At 43.0% G+C, this 22,962-nt stretch overlaps 1 protein-coding gene across 1 annotated transcript; it reads right to left on the bottom strand.

Annotated features, from left to right (window-relative positions):
- Positions 1 to 21,311: 21,311 nt before the first annotated feature.
- LOC109757218 (uncharacterized) lies at positions 21,312 to 22,258 on the bottom strand. The gene has a single exon (XM_040388557.3). It carries the CDS (start codon positions 22,052 to 22,054, stop codon positions 21,578 to 21,580), a length of 477 nt encoding a protein of 158 aa, XP_040244491.1. The 5' UTR covers positions 22,055 to 22,258; the 3' UTR covers positions 21,312 to 21,577.
- Positions 22,259 to 22,962: the final 704 nt, after the last annotated feature.

Here is a 22,962-nt window from a genome sequence, read left to right as displayed (position 1 = left end):
CCTCTAGAACCGGGACAAATGGGCCTTTTTCTACTAGCGAATACCCGACTTTGCCAAATTACAAACATGAAGGGTGGCTCGAGTATCCAACCTAGAACTATGCAATCGCATATTTTATGTTAGACACATACTAGTGGGGAGTCCAAAGTCCCTGAGAACACCTTAGTCCTATTATCAGTCTCCTCGCTTCATTTACCATGTGTTGCTTTTTTAATCTTTTTGCAAGTTTTACTTATGGCCACCTCTTCACTCAAAATAAAAAAATCCTCTTTCATTTACAACGAACTTGCAGGCACAATCTCATGAACCTTTACAAGCGATAAAGTCCATTTCATGTGCTCCATGTGGCATCGATACTCTTACTTTAAAAAAGCTACAACTAAACCATGTGCACTTGTAGAGCATCATAATGTTTTTGCGTCATTACCTTGTTGAAGGCATTGACCACATATACTCGGACTTTTTCTTCCGGTGAGAACCTAGAGTTTGACCTCTAATGGTTGGATCAAGTGACGATGACACTTGAGCATAATTCCCTGAAGGCATTGCTATTGAAGAACATCATTTTCCTTGTGGTGTCAAGATATGGTTTCGTGTGGATATGGTCATTGTTGAAGTTTGTCGATCGTTGTTTTGATCACTTTGTGTTTTATCCTTTTTGCTCGTTTAAACATAGCTTTGGCCTTGTATAACTTTGCTCTTTGCCGGCATAAATTTTTTATATGTGCGTTGTTGTTGGTTGTGTGCATCCTACCTATGCAGAGGTCAGGTATGTGCTCATTGTGTTTGTGTCCATATGATGCTTCATTTTAAGTCAATAAAATCCACCATTTGCCGGGAAATAGTTCATAACAATAATAACTATGTAAATGTGACGAACAAATATTTTTGTGGAAGACACACAAAAGGGCAAATTTGATCTATAATGGATGTAGTGCTATTTTGGTATTATAGATACCGACAATTGAATTATTTTATGCAACAGATGGACATATATTTCATGAAATTGAACATATATGCATGTCACATATATTATGACTACACTTAGTCAAAGAGAGTTGACCTCCAAGTAGTAAGACTTAATTCCGGACACCCAAAATTAGAATCATGCCAATAATAATAAATAGAATGCATTGATTGCAAAGTTTCAAATCGCGGGAGAAATGATTTCACAGCGGCTTCTCTCAGCAGTTATAGTGTGCACTTTTCCAGTTGAGAGAGAGGACTTTTGTAGGTTCTTGCTGAATTCAGCGTTGCTTAGTGGCACATCAAAAGGATTTCGCAGAACCGGTCGTAGTGTATCCTGGAGGCTCTGCAACAGCTATTGTCACTTGATAGGGCAGTTCCACGGACGATTTAAATCATGATAGATAGTATTCCTGGTTGAATGCAATGATCTATCTAAACACAAACATAAGCTTGAATTGTACTAAAATGGGTTTCTTATAGGGGCGGATCCAGTAGGGTGTAGGTTGGGGCTGGGACCACCCTAAAATCTTGGCATAGCCCATATACCTACTAAACAAATGGGGGAAAATTAAAAATGGCCCATCCCAACTCACCTCAGACCCACCCTAGCATTTTCGGCTCGATGTGCTACTACTTCTTTTAAACATCGAGTACACATAATGGCACACAATGCAAACTACCACCACACACATACATTAACACAACATCTAACGGAGTTAGTGGTCACAGTACTTCAAGATTAATAAAGTGAGCAAAAACATCTTGATCGACGACAACATGCCTCACACTAATGAAAGTGCGTTATATCGACTAGAGGGGGGGGGGTGAATAGGCGATTTTTATGAATTCTTCACTGAGGAATTTGCTAGTGAGGAAATTCCTTAGCGAAGAACTACTTGCAGCGGAATAAGTACTCAAAAGTATGCATAGCAGAACACAAGCATGGTCATCATGATGAAATAAAGACAAGCACAGAGTACAGAAAGCGTAAACACAGGATAACACGGGATGAAGACAAACATACTGAAGAAATTGAACTGAGGAAATTGAGAAAGTCTTCAGTCAAAGTCTTCAAACACAGATATGACAAGCACACAACACAGTAATGAGGAAATGAAAGAGTTGAGGAAATAAAACTGGTAGGCTTGATGAAGACAATGATTTGGTAGACCAGTTCCAACTGTTGTCTCAGTTGTACATCTGGTTGGAGCGGCTAGGTATTTAAACCTGAGGACACACAGTCCTCACCGTATTCTCCTTGAGCTAAGGTCACACAGACCTCGCCAAATCACTCGTGGTAAGTCTTCAGGTGACTTCCGAACCTTCACAAACTCGGTCACTCGGCGATCCACAATTTCCTCTTGGATGCTCTAGACCATGACGCCTAACCGTCTGGAAGAAGCACAGTCTTCAAAGGTAACAAGCGTCGGATCCACGCAGGATCAATCTCTTCAGTGATGCTCAATCACTTTGGGTTTGTAGGTGTTTGGGTTTGGCTTTTCCTCACTTGATGATTTTCGCTCAAAGTCCTCAGAGGATGGGATGCTCTCAAATGACAAGTGTCAGTTTCTCTCGGAGCAGCCAACCAACTAGTGGTTGTAGGAGGCAGCTATTTATAGCCTAGGGAGCAGCCCGTCATGGTAAGACACAAATGCCCTTCAATGATATGACTGTTAGGTGGGTAGATATTTTGGGACAGCTGGCGCATAGCACAGCAACGGTCGGAAATTTGAGTATCAAATTCCTCAGGGCTATCATGTTCCTCACTGTGTAGGCAATTCGCACTGGCGAATTCCTAACTCCTCAGTCAGAACAAATTCTTCAGAGACCAGAAGAACTTCGTCTCTGTCACTAAAGAATATGACTGAACTGTATGAGATTTCCAATGGCTTCACTCGAAGGGATTTGTAGGTGTAGGATTTTGAGTTGAGCATCACATGGAAAATTTTCCTTAGTATTTCCTCGACCCCCTTTAACAGTACGGTGTTTCCTATGACTCAAGAAAGAGAAAATGAAACTACGAAAACAAAAGTCTTCACGCTTCATGTTCCTCAAATTAATACCAAGTCTTCAAGGTCACACCAATTTTTTCACTTTCAAAGTCTTCAGAAAGTCTTCAGAAATCCAAAGTCTTCAGTCGAAGAACTTCATTTTTAGGGGTCGACTTTCTCTATAAATATCAAACTCCTCATAGACTTATAGACCTGTGTACACTCATAAACACATTAGTCCTTTAACCTATAAGTCTTCAATACACCAAAATCACTAAGGGGCACTAGATGCACTTACAATCTCCCCCTTTTTGGTGATTGATGACAATATAGGTTAAGTTTTCAACAGGGATAAACATATGAAGTGTAAATACTGATATTGAGGAATTTGATTGCAAGATATAGAAGAACTCCCCCTGAAGATGTGCATAGTGAGGAATTTGCTTTTGAAGCAATGCACACTTGAAGAGTTGAATCATGGAGATCTCCCCCTATATATTGTAATTCATACACGCATTTGACATAATATATGAAGAATTTGAAATGCATGATGAAATATGGTGACTGATGTAATTCAGCATGCGTGCAATAACATTAACGAGGAATAAGTATGCAGAAGAAACAGCAAAAGTATCAGGCCACCATAGAGTTTTAAGTTTACAACTCGATCCAACAAAGTCATCAGAAGAACGAGAGTTGTAACTTAGAAAAAAAACGCCCATATAAGATAGACCCGCTTGAAGACTAACTCAAATTTCTCCCCCTTTGTCATCGAATGACCAAAAGGTTTGAAAATGAGGACTAACGCCCCTGAAGAATATCTAGTTGATGAAGGAGCGCCAGCGTTGTTGGGGTCGTTTGTTGATGTAGGGCCTGCTGCAGTGTCGTCCAAGTCTTCATGCTCGTCGGTGTCACGCGATGAAGAATAGGAGCTGGCCACCAAGGACGGAACCTTGACCTTCTTGTATTTCTTCGGTGGAGGTGCAGACCAGTCAAAGTCCTCCTTGAGACCCAATATCTTCAGATCTTCTGTGCTATAAATGTGTGACAGAACAGCACAGGTGCGGTTGAGGGTTTCATGAAGGTAGTAATGGTTTTTATTCACTGCATTGTGGGTAGCAGTCATGTTGTGAAGAATTGAACCAAACTGAGGCTTGACTCACTTGTGATTGCGATCAACCTTCTGGTGAAGACTGAGGAGAAGCTCATGGTCAGTCATCACCCTGGGAGCTGTGCCTTGAGGATTTGGCTTGGTTGCGTTGGCGGCAGAGTCATGGGTGGCAGAGTCATCATTGGTGGAGTAGGATGCAGCCTTGCGAAATTGACCATCCAATGGACGAATGCCTTCATCAATAACAGCAGTAGCCTTGCCCTTTTCATTAGCTGAGGAAAATGTCTGTTTGAGGACTTCAGTCGGGGGCAAGTAGCTGCAATGGTTCAGTGTGTCAGCTTTGTAGTTGAGTGAAGACCTTGTTCTGATGAATCTCATAATCCACGGAGCATAAGGCTTCAACTCGAACGGTGAGATTGCGACATTGGCCAGAGTCCTCATGAAGAAATCATGGAAGTTGACGGGAACGCCATGAATGATGTTGAAAAGCAGATTCTTCATGATGCCAATGACTTCTTCTTCATTCAAGTCGTGGCCCTTGATAGGACTCAATGTCTTTGTCAGAATGCGATAGATAGTTCGAGGCACATATAACAATTCCTTCCCAAGGAATTTAGTTCTTGGGGCCTGACCTGGCTTCAATGGCTTCATCAGCACTTGCATATAGTGATCTGTAAGCTCAGGTTCACTATAGACGCAACAAGCAGCTTCAAGGGGAGGACTGAGAGGCAAAGCACGAAGAAATTCAGTAGCTGGTGCCTTGTAGTGAGTATTTTCAGACATCCAGTCCAGCACCCATGAGTTCACATCTTCAGAGTCTCCGGTGATGTGCAGAGTTGCATAAAATTGAAGAATGAGCTCTTCATTCCAATCACATATATCAGTGCAGAAATTTAACAGTCCAGCGTCGTAAAGAACACTGAGGACTGGCACGAAGCACGGCAGAGATTCCATATCCACATGAGGAATGTGCTCATGATCGAAGACTTTGTCTTTGTTGAACAACACTGAGGAATAAAAATTTGCCTGGCTGGCAGTCCAAAAACGCCTCTTCCTAATGCGAGCAGAGTCATAGGGGTTGTAATCAGTGAAGAATACGTGCTCGCCGAAGAAATCATTAGCCTTGAATTTTTGCTTCCTTGAGAACGGATCCTTTGGCTTGGGCAGAGGAGTGTCAGTCAGTTGCATTACAACCTCAGGAATCGCAATCTCAGGTTCTTCAGGCTGAGGAATTTCTGGTTCCTCTTCAGTGGCAGCCTGGGTCTTCAATTCTTCATTTTCATTTTCTTCAGCACTAGTGGCTGGAATTTCTTCATGAGCTTCATCAGATCCCATTTGAACTGTAGTTGCTGGGGACTGAGGAATTTGTTGCAATGGTGTGAAGAGTGGAGAGTTGGGGTGCTGACTTTCCCAAAATTCAGCATTCAGCACTGGTGTGGTACAGCCAATGTCCACATCTTCATCTTCCATTTCTTCAACGCCAGCCTCGTCAGCAGTAAACTGAGGCATAGGCGAGGAAACTGTGGGGGTTGAAGGGATTTTATCCACTTCAATTTCTTCATCCATCTGCTCTGACGAAGCAGCAGAAGGATTTTCTTCATCAGATCCGCTACGGATCACATATTCTACATCAAAAGGGACGATTTCCTTTGATGGCATGGAGGAAACAGGAACAACATCAATTGGATTAGCAAATGAGCTTGTCAATTTCTTCATCTTCTTCGGTGCTGAAGAATCTGAAGGAGCTGATGCTTTCCTTTTCTTCACTGCTGCACGCTCTGCAGCCTTGGTCTTCTTCACATCTGATGTAGATGGAAGAATTGGAGTCGGGGTAGGCGCAGGGGGAGCAGAGGAATGTGGTTGATTTTCTTCAGGCACAACTGATGCAGTTGCCCTGACCTCTTCATTTTCTTCAGGCGCATCACTAGTGGGTGCCCTGGCAATTTCATCAGCGGCTGGAATGCAGTCATCAGCCCTGGAACTCACATTTTCTTTAGCAGCCTGATTGTCATCAGCGGTGCTGGCATGTTCTTCAGTTGGCTGAGCAGATGCTTCAGCCTGAGGAATTTCTTGTTGCAATGGGGCTGCAACATTTGAGGTGAACTTCTCAGTCAGTTTAACAAACCTGACCTTGGCTCCTTTCCAATCCGCATAGTAAGCATTGAAATCATCGCTGAGGACTTTGATTTCAGACTGGATCTTCACAAGTTCATCAGTTGTCATAGAGACAACGTTGTTCTTCAGGAATTTCTCCTTCCTGTACTGCGCTTTCTTGAGCTGCCTGGCCTTCTCAAATTTCTATTTCTCTTCTTGGATGAAGGCAGTCAACATATGACTTTGGCCAGGAGTCAGCTTGAAGTCAGGCATAGGAGTGTTTGGGTCCTTGTGCCAGAGATCAATGTAATCGAGGATCAACTTTGGATCCAAAAGCAGAGGCACATTTGTGCCCTTGGCTCTAGCGGCCCTGACTTGCCTATCTCTGATGATTTCAGCAAGTTCTTCATCATCAGCTTCGTCTTCTTCAGACGGCACTTGGAAGGCGGCTTGCTTCTTGCGAGGACTTGGGCGAGAGCCTCGTCCAGCAGTGGTCTTTGTCTTCAGCAGAGAGGGTCTTGTTGAAGAATTTGGTGCAGCTGAGGAACTAGCTGAAGCTCCTGAGGCAATAGAGATGCCTGTAGTCCTTTGGCACGTGGCAAGATGCACAGGTGCTGAGGATTTGGTCGGAGCAGCTGAGGACTTTGGAGGAGCAGGAGCAGTGTGAGGAATTGGCCGTGAGGGCTTAGCTGAGGAACTTGGCCGTGAGGGCATTGAAGAAGAAGCACTTGGCTTATGCGCAGGCTTCTTTGCCATGGATTTCTTCGGCCTTACAGAGGCCTCAGCAGCAGCAGCAGCAGAGTCTTCGTTGAATTTCCTCACTGCATCTTTTGCCTGTTTGGCCAGCTTGGCCTGGCGCTTGGCCCATTCTTCAGGATAATCTTCACCACGCTTAAGGCTGGTGAGATCAGCTTCTTGGCCAGGTGCCAACGGAGGTCTTGAGCATGGAGGATTGAGTGCGAATTTCTTCATGTACTTGGGAGTCACATACCTGTACTCCCTCCACTCTCTTGCCCATCTCTTCTCTATCTTTTGAATGCACACCTTGCGCTGATTTTTATCTTCCTCAGGGGGTGTGCAGTACCCAACATAGATGTCCTCAGGGATTTCAAATGCAGTGTTGATCTCAGGCCTCTTTCCTCCTTTCTGTGGCTTCTTTCCATCAGCCATTTTCTTTAGATGAGGAATTTGAACAATTGAATTCTCTGAAGAAGTATGCAACCTTTCTTCGAGGAACGCTGCAAATGAGTTAAGTTGATGAGAACCTAGTGATTCAGCAGCGGACATGAGTACCTGTGAACAGAGTATAGTTGCGAGGAATTTGAAGAGGTCATATGCGTTCTCAGAAGATTTTTCAAAAAGAACAAGTTTGAGGAATTTGACCAGATGAGTCTTGAAGAATTTCACTAAGCGTTCTTTGTCTTAGGTGCCAGAGTTGTATAGATCGAAGATCCACACAATTGAGGAATCTTGAAGAAAAATGATGCTTAGAGAAACGAATCAAGAACAGATGACATGTGAGGTGTTTAGTGTGTGAAAAATTTGAAGAATAAACACCTTTGAAGATTTAGTAGAAATCATTTGAATCAAGAGGGTAGTAAAAGTAACTTTTAATTACCCTGGACGAAGAACACGACGAACTATGAGGTGGAGATGAGAAGTTCATCTGTGTAGATCTTCCACGCCCTGACTTGGCGGAGGAAGACAGCTACGGCAGCAGCGGAGTGAAGATTTCCGCGGCCAGCGCGAGTACGGCGACGACGAGGTCGAGGCAGTGAAGCTCTTCCTCACCGGCGACGATAGTAGCGGCGGCGCTAGGGTTTGAGAAGCTCGAGCGAGAGAGAGAGGTCGAGCGGAGTAAAGGAAGTGAGGAAAGGAAAGGGGGTATTTATAGCCACGGTGAAAAACTGTTCGCCTGAAGAAATTGGACGAACGTGCCCCTGACCCTTCTCATTCGCTTGACATGTGTCACCCACGTACTGAGAAGTGGAGATCGTGTTAGATCGTGGGTGAATAGATAAGTATTTCGTGGGATGCGGAACGGTTTGAGCGGCAAAGCCGAAAATTTGGATAAGATAAGTTAAAAGTTCCGTTCGCAAATTCTTCAGCTGACAAGGACACAGTGAAGATTTTGAACGAGTTTCAAATAGAACGCACATGAAGAATTTGTGAATAGATTGGGTTGAGTATAGCATAGAGGGGGAAGGGTCCGATCACATTCACTTAGTAGAAAAACCAATTTGAAGAATTAGCCATAAGTGAATGTTGTAGAGGACATAAACTCATATATATATATATATATATATATATATATATATATATATATATATATATATATATATATATATATGAGTTTATGTCCTCTACAACATTCACTTATAGCCAATGAAGAAAAACGACGGAAACAGTGAAGACAATGCAAAGTTGAAGAACATGAACAACTGAGGAATTTCAAAAACTGAGGAAAAAGTCAAATTGAAGATTTTCAACTTTTGTGGTGGCGTGACCCACTGTATAAGAATGATGATTTCAGACACCGCGTACAATTGTCGTAGGGCTCTGAGAATCAAATTCTTCATTAATTTCTTCACACTTAGAGTATTATTCTTCATTGATTGAAGAAAAACGTTTCTTCATGTGTTGCACATCTAAGTCATCAATTTTGCATAAGTGTTTGGATGAGTGTCCTTTTCAAAGAACATTCGAAGATTCTAGGATATTTAGCTCACACCACAACTTGCTAAATCTCTTCTCATCCAAGGGCTTTGTGAAGATATCGGCTAGGTGTTCTTCAGTCTTCACATGCTCAATAGAAATGCCGCCCTTCAACACATGATCGCGAAGAAAATGATGACGAATCTGAATGTGTTTTGTCTTCGAGCGCTGAACTGGGTTGTGAGCAATCTTGATGCACTCTCATTGTCATAGAAGAGAGGCACATTCTTCACGTTGACGCCGTAGTCCTTGAGAGTTTGCTTCATCCATAGCAATTGAGCACAACAAGAACCAGCAGCAATGTACTCAGCTTCAGTAGTAGACAGTGATACGCAGTTCTGTTTCTTCGAGGACCAACAGACCAAAGATCGTCCGAGGAAATGACATGTACCAGATGTTGACTTGCGGTCCACACGATCACCAGCATAGTCAGAGTCAGAATATTCAATGAGATCAAAAGCCGAGCCCATGGGTACCATAATCCAAGTGTTGGTGTGTGAGCTAGATATCGAAGAATATGCTTCACAGCCTTATGGTGTGATTCCTTCGGTGTAGCTTGAAATCGGGCACACATGCAAACACTAAGCATAATATCTGGCCTAGATGCACATAAATACAATAAAGAACCAATCATGGAGCGGTATACCTTTTGAGCGAAGTCAATACCATTTTCATCAGTGCACAGATGGCCATTTGTGGGCATCGGAATTTTGACGCCTTTGCAATCTTGCATGCCGAATTTCCTCAGTACATCCTTGAGGTATTTCTCCTGAGATATGAATATGCCATTGCGTTGTTGACGAATTTGAAGACCTAAGGATAATTTCAACTCTCCCATCATAGACATTTGATATTCTTCACTCATCATATAGGCAAATTCATCACTATAACGTTGGTCAGTACAGCCAAAGATAATATCATCAACATATATTTGGCACACAAACAATTCACCATCATAAGATTTAGTGAAAAGAGTAGGGTCGAGTGAACCGGGTTTGAAGCCTTTCTTCATGAGGAATTCCTTCAAAGTATCATACCATGCCCGAGGGGCCTGCTTGAGGCCATAGAGGGCCTTATTGAGTCTGAAGACTTTGTCAGGATGCTTTGGATCTTCAAAACCTGGGGGTTGAGCAACATATACTTCTTCCTCAAGCTTACCATTGAGGAATGCACTTTTCACATCCATTTGATATAAAGTGATATCATGATGGTTAGCATAAGCAAGTAATATGTGAATAGCTTCAAGTCTAGCAACAGGTGCAAAGGTTTCATCGAAATCAATTCCTTCAACCTGTGTGTAGCCTTGAGCTACAAGCCGTGCCTTATTCCTCACCACAAGGCCATTTTCATCTTGCTTGTTGCGGTAGATCCACTTCGTGCCAATGATATTGTGCTTGCGAGGATCTGGACGTTTAACCAGTTCCCAAACGTTGTTGAGCTCGAATTGATGTAATTCTTCTTGCATGGCCTGAATCCACTCAGGCTCCAGAAATGCTTCATCTACCTTAGTGGGCTCTGTGATAGAGACAAAAGCATTGTGCCCACAGAAGTTAGATAAATGTGAAGCTTTTGAGCGTGTGAGAGGACCTGGTGCTTCAATGTCATCGATGATCTTTTCAACTTGCACTTCTTTTGCAACGCGAGGATGAGTAGGTTGTCGTCGAGGAATTTGATCAGCATTTTCTTCAGGTGCATTAGCTCGACGTTCTTCATGTTCTGGAATGAATTTTTCAGCGGATTCTTCGGTAGGAATGACATCCTCAGTAGCCCTGAACTTGATAGTTTCTCAGGTGCTGGTTCATCTATCACAGAGGGTAGGTGCTCTCTTTGCGAGCCATTAGTTTCATCGAACCGCACATCTACAGTTTCAACAACCTTGTGAAGAACATTGTTGAAGACTCTGTAGGTGTGCGAGTCCTTTCCGTAACCAAGCATAAAACCTTCATGTGCTTTCGGTGCAAATAGCATTGTGATAAGGATCTCTAATCCAACATTTAGCACCGAAGACTTTGAAATAACTCACATTGGGTTTCTTGTCAGTGAGGAGTTCATAGGCCGTCTTCTTGAAGAATTTGTGAAGATATACCCTGTTGATGATGTGGCACGCAGTATAAATTGCCTCAATCCAGAAGTGACGAGGCGTCTTGTACTCATCAAGCATAGTGCGAGCCATCTCAACAAGAGTTCTGTTCTTGCACTCCATGACGCCATTCTGCTGAGGAGTGTAAGGAGCAGATAACTCATGAGTAATACCAAGTTCATCAAGATAGTCATCAAGACCAGAATTCTTGAACCCAGTTCCATTGTCACTTCTGATGTGCTTGATTTTCACACCGAAGTTGGTTGAAGCCCTCGAGGAAAATTGTTTGAAGACTTCCTGCACTTCATGTTTGTAAGTAACAATGTGTACCCATGTGTAACGAGAGTAATCATCAACAATAACAAAGCCATAGAGAGATGCATCATTTGTGACTGCTGAGTAATGGTTAGGACCAAAGAGGTCCATGTGAAGCAATGCAAATGGTCGAGTAGTGGTCATGATAGTCTTCGCTGGATGCTTAGCCTTGGTCATATTTCCAGCTTCACAAGCTCCACACAAGTGATCCTTCAGAATTTGACATTCTCAATGCCAATGACATGCTTCTTCTTCGCAAGCGTGTGCAAATTCCTCATGCCTGCATGACCAAGTCGTCGATGCCATAGCCAGCCTTCTGAATCTTTTGCAAGTAGGCACACGGCTGGTTGCGGTCCTGTAGAGAAATCAACAATATACAAGTCTCCTCTCCTAAAGCCTTCGAAGACTTTGGAATTGTCAGCTTCCATAACCACAACAGAACGATACTTGCCAAAGACAACAACCATATCAAGATCACAAAGCATTGAGACAGACATAAGGTTGTATCCTAAGGACTCGACAAGCATGACTTTGTCCATGTGTTGATCCTTTGTGATCGCAACCTTACCTAGACCCAATACCTTACTTTTGCCTTTGTCAGCAAAGATGATATGCTTCAGATGCGATGGTGATAAGGGAGCATCCATCAATAGATTCTTGTCACCAGTCATGTGATTTGTACATCCACTATCGAGGACCCACTCAGTGGCTTTGGGTTGATCATCCTGCAGATGAATTAGTGCAGCTTACGAACTTCATATACTTCATCAGTGAAGAATATGACATCACAATTCATCAGACCAATTTCATCAAGCAATGCAACAGATAAAGCAGTATGAGGACGTGAGAAATGAAAGTTCATTTCTTCATGATTAGCCTGCGTCCTTTCAGGCACTTTTCAGGTCTCCAGCAAATTCTTCGGACGTTAAAGTACGTCTGGAGACCTGACCCTGCATAAAAGGTTAGTTCTTTTTCTTCACCACCCACATCTGAAGGGGTGGCAAAGAGTTCATCACTCTATGAGCTCCATACGAGAAAGGTGGCATAGAAGCCAATCCATTTCGTTTCACATAAGAGGAGTTAGGGTAAGCATATGAATAAGCAGAGAACTTCTTCGAGGACTTATGAACATAATGATTAGAAGAATAATGCTCATATTCATAGCCCTTAGCTCTTCCCTGCGAAACAGAGTTGTTAGCACGATGATGTTCATATGAGGACTTTGATCCATATGAAGAATTTGGTCCATATGAAGAATTTGATCTGGGGTTCCTATTCTTCACAGGTGGTGTCATGAGGACATTCACCTGAAGACTTTCGAGGCACCTTTTGGGAACCCAGATTTTCTTCATAGGAGAACTGTTCCTGCAGTTAGTGCCAACATATCTAGCAAATCTGATTTTTAAACACTTTATAGTTGGAGTCAAATGACTCATCAGAAGAATGAGAAGATTCACATGTAAAGCCAGATAAATTAGATGGATCAACTGGAGGTCCCTTTGCAGCAACCCATGAGGTTTTGGGGTACTGCTCAGGCTTCCAATATGTACCATCAGCATTGAGTTTCCTCTCAAAGGCAATACCCTCTTTCCTAGGGTTCCTATTGAGGATCTGCTTTTTAAGCACATCACAAAGAGTCTGATGCCCTTTGAGGCTTTTGTACATGCCTGTCATGTACAATTCCTTCAGCCCTGCATCGTCAGTGATACTAGCAATGTCCTCAGATGAGGAATTAGTGATAGCAGAGACAGTTGAAGAATTTGTAGCATTTGAACATTCAGGTGAAGAATTAGTCGATTCACGTTCAATGCATTTCAAACATGGAGGAACAAATTCTTCCTGAGCAGCGCTGATTTGTTGAGCAAGTAATGAATCGCGCTCCTTCTGAAGATCTTCATAACTCACTCTTAGCTTCTCGAGATCTTGCTTTCTTTGAAGAAATTCATAAGAAAGCTTCTCATGATCAGATAAGAGAGTGTTATGTTGATCTTGAAGGGTGTCATACTTAGTATGAAGTCTCTGAAGACTTTCAGCCAAAGCTTTTGACTGATCCATTTCTTCACCCAACATATCATCGCTCTTATTTAGCATGTATTGAACTTTTTCCAAAGCTCTTTGTTGTTTAGTGGCAAGGGAAGCAAGTTTGACATAGCTGGGTCCAAATTCATCACCAGATTCATCATCACTTGACTCGGATAGGTAGCATTCAGTTACCTCAGCACTTTTTGCCATAAGGCATGATGAAGAGGATGATGATTCTGGTTCGAATGTCATCGCTTTGAGAGATTCCTTGAAGTCCTCAAACCAAGGATCATGACGGGTTCGATGACCTTCATAGACCTCAGAGAGACGGTCCCAGATAAGCTTCGCATGATTGAGATGCATGATGTTCCTGAACTGATTTTGAGACAGACAGGAGCAGATGACGTCCTTCGCCGTGAGGTTGAGAAGAGTGTACTTGCGAATGTCATCAGCTTCCGCCGTCTTGCACAGATCGGTAAGACCAATCTCAGTGACGGTCCACAGTTCGCTGTTCATCGCCATGAGGTGCTTCTTCATCATGTCCTTCCACTTGGGATACTCGTGACCATCAAAGATGGGGCATGTCACTTTCTTCATACCTGCGGTCGACATAACTAAAGCTCCAGGCGGTTAAACCAAAATCACACAGAACAAGGGAGTACCTTGCTCTGATACCAATTGAAAGTGCGTTATATCGACTAGAGGGGGGTGAATAGGCGATTTTTATGAATTCTTCACTGAGGAATTTGCCAGTGAGGAAATTCCTTAGCAAAGAACTACTTGCAGCGGAATAAGTACTCAAAAGTATGCGTAGCAGAACACAATCATGGTCATCATGATGAAATGAAGACAAGCACAGAGTACATAAAGCGTAAACACAGGATAACACAGGATGAAGACAAACAGACTGAAGAAATTGAACTGAGAAATTGAGAAAGTCTTCAGTCAAAGTCTTCAAACACAGATATGACAAGAACACAGCACAGTAATGAGGAAATGAAAGAGTTGAGGAAATAGAACTAGTAGGCTTGATGAAGACAATGATTTGGTAGATCAGTTCCAACTGCTGTCTCAGTTGTACATCTGGTTGGAGCGGCTAGGTATTTAAACCTGAGGACACACAGTCCCGGACACACAGTCCTCACCGTATTCTCCTTGAGCTAAGGTCACACAGACCTCGCCCAATCACTCGTGGTAAGTCTTCAGGTGACTTCCGAACCTTCACAAACTCGGTCACTCGGCGATCCACAATTTCCTCTTGGATGCTCTAGACCATGACGCCTAACCGTCTGAAAGAAGCACAGTCTTCAAAGGTAACAAGCGTCGGATCCACGCATGATCAATCTCTTCAGTGATGCTCAATCACTTTGGGTTTGTAGGTGTTTGGGTTTGGGTTTTCCTCACTTGATGATTTTCGCTCAAAGTCCTCGGAGGATGGGATGCTCTCAAATGACAAGTGTCAGTTTCTCTCGGAGCAGCCAACCAGCTAGTGGTTGTAGGGGGCGGCTATTTATACCTAGGGAGCAGCCCGTCATGATAAGACATAAATGCCCTTCAATGATATGACCATTAGGTGGGTAGATATTTTGGGACAGCTGGCGCATAGCACAGCAACGGTCGGAAATTTGAGTATCAAATTCCTCAGGGCTATCATGTTCCTCACTGTGTAGGCAATTCGCACTGGCGAATTCCTAACTCCTCAGTCAGAACAAATTCTTCAGAGACCAGAAAAACTTCGTCTCTGTCACTGAAGAATATGACTGAACTGTATGAGATTTCCAATGGCTTCACTCGAAGGGATTGGTAGGTGTAGGATTTTGAGTTGAGCATCACATGGAAATTTTTCCTTAGTATTTTCTCGACCCCCTTTAACAGTACGGTGTTTCCTATGACTCAGGAAAGAGAAAATGAAATTACGAAAACAAAAGTCTTCACGCTTCATGTTCCTCAAATGAATACCAAGTCTTCAAGGTCACACCAATTTTTTCACTTTCAAAGTCTTCAGAAAGTCTTCAGAAATCCAAAGTCTTCAGTCGAAGAACTTCATTTTTAGGGGTCGACTTTCTCTGTAAATATCAAACTCCTCATAGACTTATAGACCTGTGTATACTCATAAACACATTAGTCCTTTAACCTATAAGTCTTTAATACACCAAAATCACTAAGGGGCACTAGATACACTTACAACTAAAAAGACAAAGCCCTTTAAGGAGACGCACATGGCATCAAACAATTTTTTCCCTGGTGGATTGAGGGTATAGGCACCCAGCCACACAACCTGGTTTTGCCAACGACTTCTACACAAATATTATTTTGGTTGGTTTGAAATGTTTGGATGAAAATGCCTCTTGTCTGAATATATGTGAAACAAACTGATATATAGTATTAGGACATCTTCAACGCAGTCCATCAAAGCGGACACCCCAAACATCTTTTGCATGTTCGGACGTGTCTGCAGACGACGGAAACGGAGTAGGCCATCCAAACGGATGCACCAAATGTCTACCCCTTGTCCAATGGAGAGTGGAGAGAGGAGAGAGAAGGGAGAGAGAGAGGGGGGAGTGGGTTTGTGGTGGAGCCCAAGCTTGTCTATAGTGTGTCCAGATTCCTCCAAACCACTTCTACTTATGTGATGGATTTGTGGAATTTTGGACATTTGCCCGTGTCCACAGATGTTTGATGTACCCAATTGAAGGGCAAACAGTATCCATACTGTCCGGTCCAGACATTTAGAAGGGATTTGATGTAGCGTGTTGGAGATGCCCTTACCCTTATGCAACGTAATGAAACGTAGATGTTAAGGACATAATTTCAAAATTCATATAAAGGTTTCAATTCTGATACTTCATCCAAAGAAATACACACCATAAATATTGTGTTTTTTTTAGATACTTAATACAAATGCAGATGCTCACATACACGCACGCACACTCACCCCTATGAACACAATCATCTAACTACCTCTAAGAAACTGAGCCGACAGATCTTGATATTGATGAAGTCACAAACAAACGCCTCATAGTTGACAAGTACGCCCTATCGTTGAAAAAAATAGCATCGAAGAACCTGTAATAAATCTAGAAAACATGCAAGCATACGTGAGAAATCTAAAACTTGAACCTAGGTAGATTGGTTCCACCACAAGAAACATGTTTTCATCTAAGATATGCTTAGTTTGCATTATTGTCGGATTTCAACCTTACACCCAGAAGATCCTATGTACTCCCAAAAGGAATATATCTTGACACGCCAAACAGTAGCATACGATTGGAGCAACTGGCAAAAGCTTCTTCCTTTTTGATTAAAAGTTAGACTACTTGACTTTCCGCTGATGTATATGTAACATGCATGCGTAGCTTCCCGCAGACTCATGCATGGTGGATTGATTGGCATATTGATTAAATCTTTTCAGGTCCTCATGATACAGCCTTTTCCCCTTTCTTACTTAACAAAATAACATGGAGATGTCTTTTCTCGATCTATATGGTCATTATTTATCTATCCATGCTATGGTCCACTTACAAGTGGCAAATTCATTCAAAAGAGGGTTAGCCTACTTTGTTTCCCCTTTTTTGCTTTAAAACCGTCACATGTAGCCCCAGATCAACAATTCAAATAATATAATACAAAATGCATGTCACAAAAGTTATACCATTAGAATATCCAATAATATTTAACTCACGTTATGTTGGTCAAATTGTCAATCTATTATGGATTCAAGGCACTCTCAATGCATTGGCTCATAACATGCATCATCCCTTCTCTCTTCTTCAATTGGGGTGCGGCGGGGATCTTCTCCTCTCTTCTGCGCAGTGGGCAGCCATGGCGATCCCCTCCCTCGGTCCCTTCCCATGACCACATGGCACGGTGGATTTTCTCCTCTCTGCTGTGCGGTGGGCCGTTGTAGCGCTGCCCTCTAGCTGCAGATCAGGGAGCCCATGCCCAGATCCGTCAGGGATGGAGGTGTTTGGTTTGGGATGGTCGGCGCCCCGTGGGACGGTGGTGATGATGCATCTGGTCACTTGGTTGCACCGGTGAGGCGTAGCAGGTGTGCCAGGTGCAATGGTCAGGGCGTGGAGGCGCTTGGTGTTGTGGTGGTTTGGCCTACTGTCTTCGTCCGCCATGTCTTCTTTCTACCGGACGTCGACCTCTTCGATCTAGCCATGGACAAGTTTTGGTCTTTCCCGTCGAAGACCTATACCGATTGGCGTATATCGCCATTGAATATCTAGATTGGAAAGGTTTCGGTCATGCGCACGCTCATGTTATCAGCCAGCACGACTTAAAGAGGGCGCGGCGTGAAGCTTCGCTTTTTTGTCGGAGTCATGGGACATGTCTACATCAAGATTCCCAAGGCATTGATAGAGGTGGAGAAAGTCATAGCGGCTGCGATTGGAGGTCTCGAAACGCTGGCGGAAAGCTGTACAGGATGCGTTGAAGACTACGTGTTAGGTGTTTGGTGTTTGGTGACTTGCAACAGCGGCCTCGGCAAGCGGGGGCGGCAGCACTGGAGGACTGCAGTTTTGGTGGTGCTTCTTGAGTACCGAGTCTAGGTTCTCAGGGTCAAAACCCAAGGTCTGACCTTTATTGGTTGTACCTGGCAATGGCCTTGTTGAAGACATTGTTTTTTGGGTGAACTCGAACTTTCTCCAGGGTGAAAACCCAAGACCAGCGCTACCTTGCCTCTCTCGACAACATGCATCATCTTGCCTCTCTCGACTTCCAGATCCAGTGGTCGGCATTCACCATGGCTTCAACCTATCCTTGGTAACCTTGATGGGATGGAGAGACCCCCCACCCCACCTAGTGTGTACTATTGTCAAGCATCGTCGCCTCTTGAGGCTCTCGCGCCCTCCCGCTGCCCAGGTTGCACCGGGATGGAGGAGAATGGCGGATGGTGGTTGAACCAAATTTGAGCTGCTCCACCTCCATTGGGATTCCACCTCCAGGGTCTTTTCGTGCATTGTCGACAGGCAGGAGAAGCGCGCTTCACATAGATCGAACGACTAGCATAATCTTTGACTAGTGGTGTTTTTTATTTACTATAATATGGATGTGGTTATTGGTTGTCCATTGCGATTGCATGTGGGTCATATAAATATAAATACACACACACATTGTAGGTGGCCTGGGGTGTCCTAAACCCGCTAGAAACACATTTTTGGGGTTATCTCGATTGGGTGGTCCTTTTTATAGTACGGAGTACACACTTCTTAAAAGTTAGAAAGCATGCTTTGAGACTTAACATAAGTAAGTAATAATAGGCTTATAAGCTGCCTATACGACACTCCTGCCTATGTGAGGAGAGAGAAGGTAAAACGGGAGGAGCGGGCTCTCTCATTATATGATTGCTTACTAACTATAGATCTAAATTACATGGAAACAATATGTAAAAAAAATCATATCTATATTATTAACCACGCCCTTTCCCTATTCCGTCGATGATAAGGATGTTCACCACCAAAGTTGCACACACGAGGTCCAAATTAAACACGTACTTAATTACCATTTTGATGGATAAACCGGGTATATTGATTTCACAGCTACATCGCATTGAGGGTAATGTGCTCAAACAAGAATAACAACCGGTCGATAGAATTGTGAAATGCCAGAGACTAGAATCCGCAAGACATTAAGTCCGTTAAGGACTTTCCACGCAAACAATATTGCTAGACTAATTATATTTAGTCTACGCAGTCTTGACACACTAGAATATGCACCATCGATCAGAATCTCATTCCAACATCATAAGCATAATATGTTACTGGTATAAAAATGAGTCAAGATATAATACAATTGGACCGAACTTTCTAAAATAGTTAATATCATTTCATTACATCCAATGGTTTTCGACATATGCTATATATCCTAATCACTCTTATACTTGTAGCCTCTTTATTGTACTTATTACCTAAGTTATTTCCTAACTTGTTTTGCTTACTTGATGACTTACTATTTTCTTTGCTTACATAACTTGTTAGTATTAATGTGATGTATCTATAAAAAAAATTGTTTCCAAGTTTTGGCTCTCAAGCCACGCGCATTAGCTATCATCATTTTTTGTTGAACCATATTCATGTACCAATACAAAAACAGAACTAAGGATGGGCTAGTTTTGATATAAGCCATCAAAATTCCCAATGCAGATTCATGATTATAAATTCATAGTCTCGTAGTCTGTTCTTACATGATACTCCCTCCCTTTCATGATTATAAATTACTATTTTACGGTTTGTATATCAGGAAATCAAGACAAGCCGAGGTAATGCATGCAAGAATATTTATGATAGATTCACTACTATTAGAAATGGAGGGAGCTCTTTGCAATTCTACTATCCGTGTCTTCGCTCTTGGGAAGTGCATCCTTTCTAACTTTTTAAATGATGTTACTGTAAATTAATTTCAGTTGAAATTCAAAGATAATCCATACATGTGAAAGCTTAAGATTTTTTTTTTTTGCTTTAGCAGTATGTTACTGTTATTCTTAAAATGGGTGCACATTTACATGTTTATATATTGTTTCATCTAAGTCGACAAAAATCAAGATAAGAGAGGAAGTTAAAATGGTAAGAATGTTTACATGTAAATGTCAAGAGAACATTTTTTTTTAATGTTTATGTTATGCTACTCAAACGTAATTTGCGTATGCAAGGTTACTAGTATAGGCAAATGTACTAGCTAACTGCTATCTGAAAACTTGTCATAAAATTGCGAAATTAGAGATCCCTCGAATTAATTCGACTTCTCCACTTCCCACAAAGAAACTCAACTCTCACATAATTATCTTTTGTAAAGTTTGCTAATTAGATATCATTTAAACCAGTAGCTTGGTCTTGGTGATTGAAGTGAATATATCAACTGTATGACTTCTGAGATATGAATACTGTAAGCATAATATGTGCATGTATACTCAGAAGGGTTGATTAAATGCAAATATATGATCTGACTCATTGCTTATTATGTTATTGTGTTTTACAATTTTCAAGAATGAAGTATATATAAGCAGCTCCACCTACATAAACAGTACAAACCCTTAGCTGAAAGTCTTATGATTATTACTCGTCATGTAAACTATACTCAGAAGGAGTATATTTCACTTGTCCTCAAAACCTAGAAGATAAGGTTAACTAATACAGTACTCATTAATACAATATTTTCCCCTTACTGAATTCCAAAAGGAAAAAAAAAAGTAAATCACACTGAAACCAGTTTTGTAGTATATTGTATAATGAAAAATGAGTGATTCTGTGTTGAAAGTCATCACAACAAAAAGACATATGCTACAATAGAATTTCAGTAGGAAAACCTCCCCACTAATTGGGTGGGTCCTCTTTACCACTAATCAGCAACGCCCATTAGATCATGCTGCACAACAGGTCAACTGCGTGGCCTAATGGTCAACTTAAGCCTACAAAATGATCATCAATCTTTGCACTATGCTGCACAGCACGTACCCATGTTCTTTGGAAGTTCTAGAAAATGTCAATGTGGTTATTTCGTTCTATAGTTTTGGTTAGTTATAGTACTAAGATTATATCGTTCTTAAAAGAGTACTCTTCTTAAAAAGAAAATTATAGTACTAAAATTACACTAATGTTATCAGCATGCCGAAAACTAAACCATGCGCATCTTGGCATGAGAGGCATATACATTACTCCCAGTGGAGTGTCGGAGTGAGGGACACGTATGCATCCTAATTCTGCAAGCCCCTCAGAGCTAAGCTAGAAATAGGCCTTTGCGGCTTTGCCATGTTGACACCAATGTGGTGGCGACATATATCACTGGCACACTGCAAGCTATGCATGCCAAAAGCAAGCTTTGCATCAAAGGCAATCTTTCTAGCCGGTCCTTTTTGTGTACATGTGTCGCTCCGCCGTGCATGAAATCAAAAACCATTAAATCGGTGTTGAAACTGATGGAAAAAAAAAAGAATCCGATCCCCTTTGTCTCAAACACCCGTTATTTGCATCCACATTGCAAATCATCATCGATTAAGTATCGGTTGGCACCCACGAAATCCAACAGGACACATTTCTCACTCACAGAAAAGGGGTAGAGTGCTGGCTACAATTTTGCCACAGTGGAGTATAAACCAATCTGGAGCAATAATACACAATTTAATTTTAGTTACTAAGTTACCTAGCTACTAGCTGCTACTGGAATCGAACGCACATGCACACATGACATATGATACGAGTACCCCTCATGCAATTAAGCGCAATACATACATGTTTCTGCTGCGGGGGCTCGGCGAGCTTGGATGGATGGATCACAGATCGATCACCACTCGTTGTGCGAGCCGTAGAGGAACGTCGGCGGCGAGAAGACGGAGTACCTGTTGTCGATCAGCTGCGGCGGGAAGCTGTCCTCCTCCTCCTCGTACCCGTAGCCCGCCGGCGCTGTTGTGGCCGGGACGTTGTGGCTGCAGGCGGCGGCGCCTTCCGATGACTCCGCCGTGCTGCCGGGGCTGGGCGCGGGGCCCATCTGCGGGCCGGCCGGGCTCCCCGCGCTGCTCTCGCCGACGTCCACGGCGCCGCTGCCGGTGTACTTGGACGGGTCGGCGTTGCGGCCGGTGAGCTCCTGCACGAGCGCGCGGAAGCCGGCCGCGCTGGTCGACACCCGCACCGGGTTGGAGATGTACACCACCTTGATCGGCTTGTCCCCGGCGCCGCCGCCCTTCCGCTTGTGCTTGCCGGAGCCGCTGGCCGCCGAGGCCCGGTGAGCAATGCCCTTGGAACCGCACTGCGTCTTCTCCATGACCAAGATCGATCTAGCGAAGTATGGGCTGCGGAGGAGGCGACTTCTTCCTGTGGTGGTTGATGTTCACACAGGAGATGAAAGGGAAAGGAGGGCGGAGTGTGCTGATTTGGCCGAGCTCTCGCGCATTTGTAACGGAGGCTGGAGAGTGCAGGACGGCGGGTGGTTCTGGTTTCTACTTTTAGAAGCCATGAAAGGACAGTGGATAGAAGTGGTAGTAAACCAGTGGATTTATTTATATGAACAGTGTTCTCTGGATGAGAGGTTACTCAAACTCCTCTCCTCACATACGCTGTGAGAAAGGGTCGGTGTGCAATGTGGGTGCAGAGGCGCCTTAGATAATGCATGGTCAGGTGGGGGTGTAATTTGTTACGTCTACCCAGCGAATGATAATCAGGAAATCCCCAAATGCACTCATGCGGTTATGTGTCTTAAATATACTCCCTAGATTGATATATAGACACCAAAGTATCTTTAATATGGGGCATACGACCCATCATCTTGCTTTGACTACCTTTTACTGCAAAAAGTTTATTAAAAAGTTGCAAACTTTGATATTGCAGTACAAGAAGATTGGTTTGTCAATTGTGCTTCTAGTGCGAATTAAGCTTAGCTTAAACAGTTAGATTCCTTGTGATGGAATCAACCTGCCCGGTTTCAAGTCCTGGACTTGACATGTGTACTCACATATTTCCCAGAATTATTTTATGGCATGCCCGTCGACTACAAGGTGCTTGTCGCGAGATATGTCGGCTCGGTCTCTCGAAGGTGCTCATAGAGTAGGGTTGTGTGTGTGTGTGTGTGTGTGTGTGTGTGTGTGCGTGCGTGTGTGTGTGTGTGTGAGAGAGAGAGAGAGAGAGAGGGGATCCACGTGTTTTAAAAAATAATTGCGCTTCTAGTCTTGCTAT

Source organism: Aegilops tauschii, chromosome 1 (assembly GCF_002575655.3).
Source record: "Aegilops tauschii subsp. strangulata cultivar AL8/78 chromosome 1, Aet v6.0, whole genome shotgun sequence".
Lineage (NCBI taxonomy): Eukaryota > Viridiplantae > Streptophyta > Magnoliopsida > Poales > Poaceae > Aegilops > Aegilops tauschii.
Note: the sequence above shows the minus strand (reverse complement) of the source record. Positions and strands in the feature narration are given on the sequence as shown.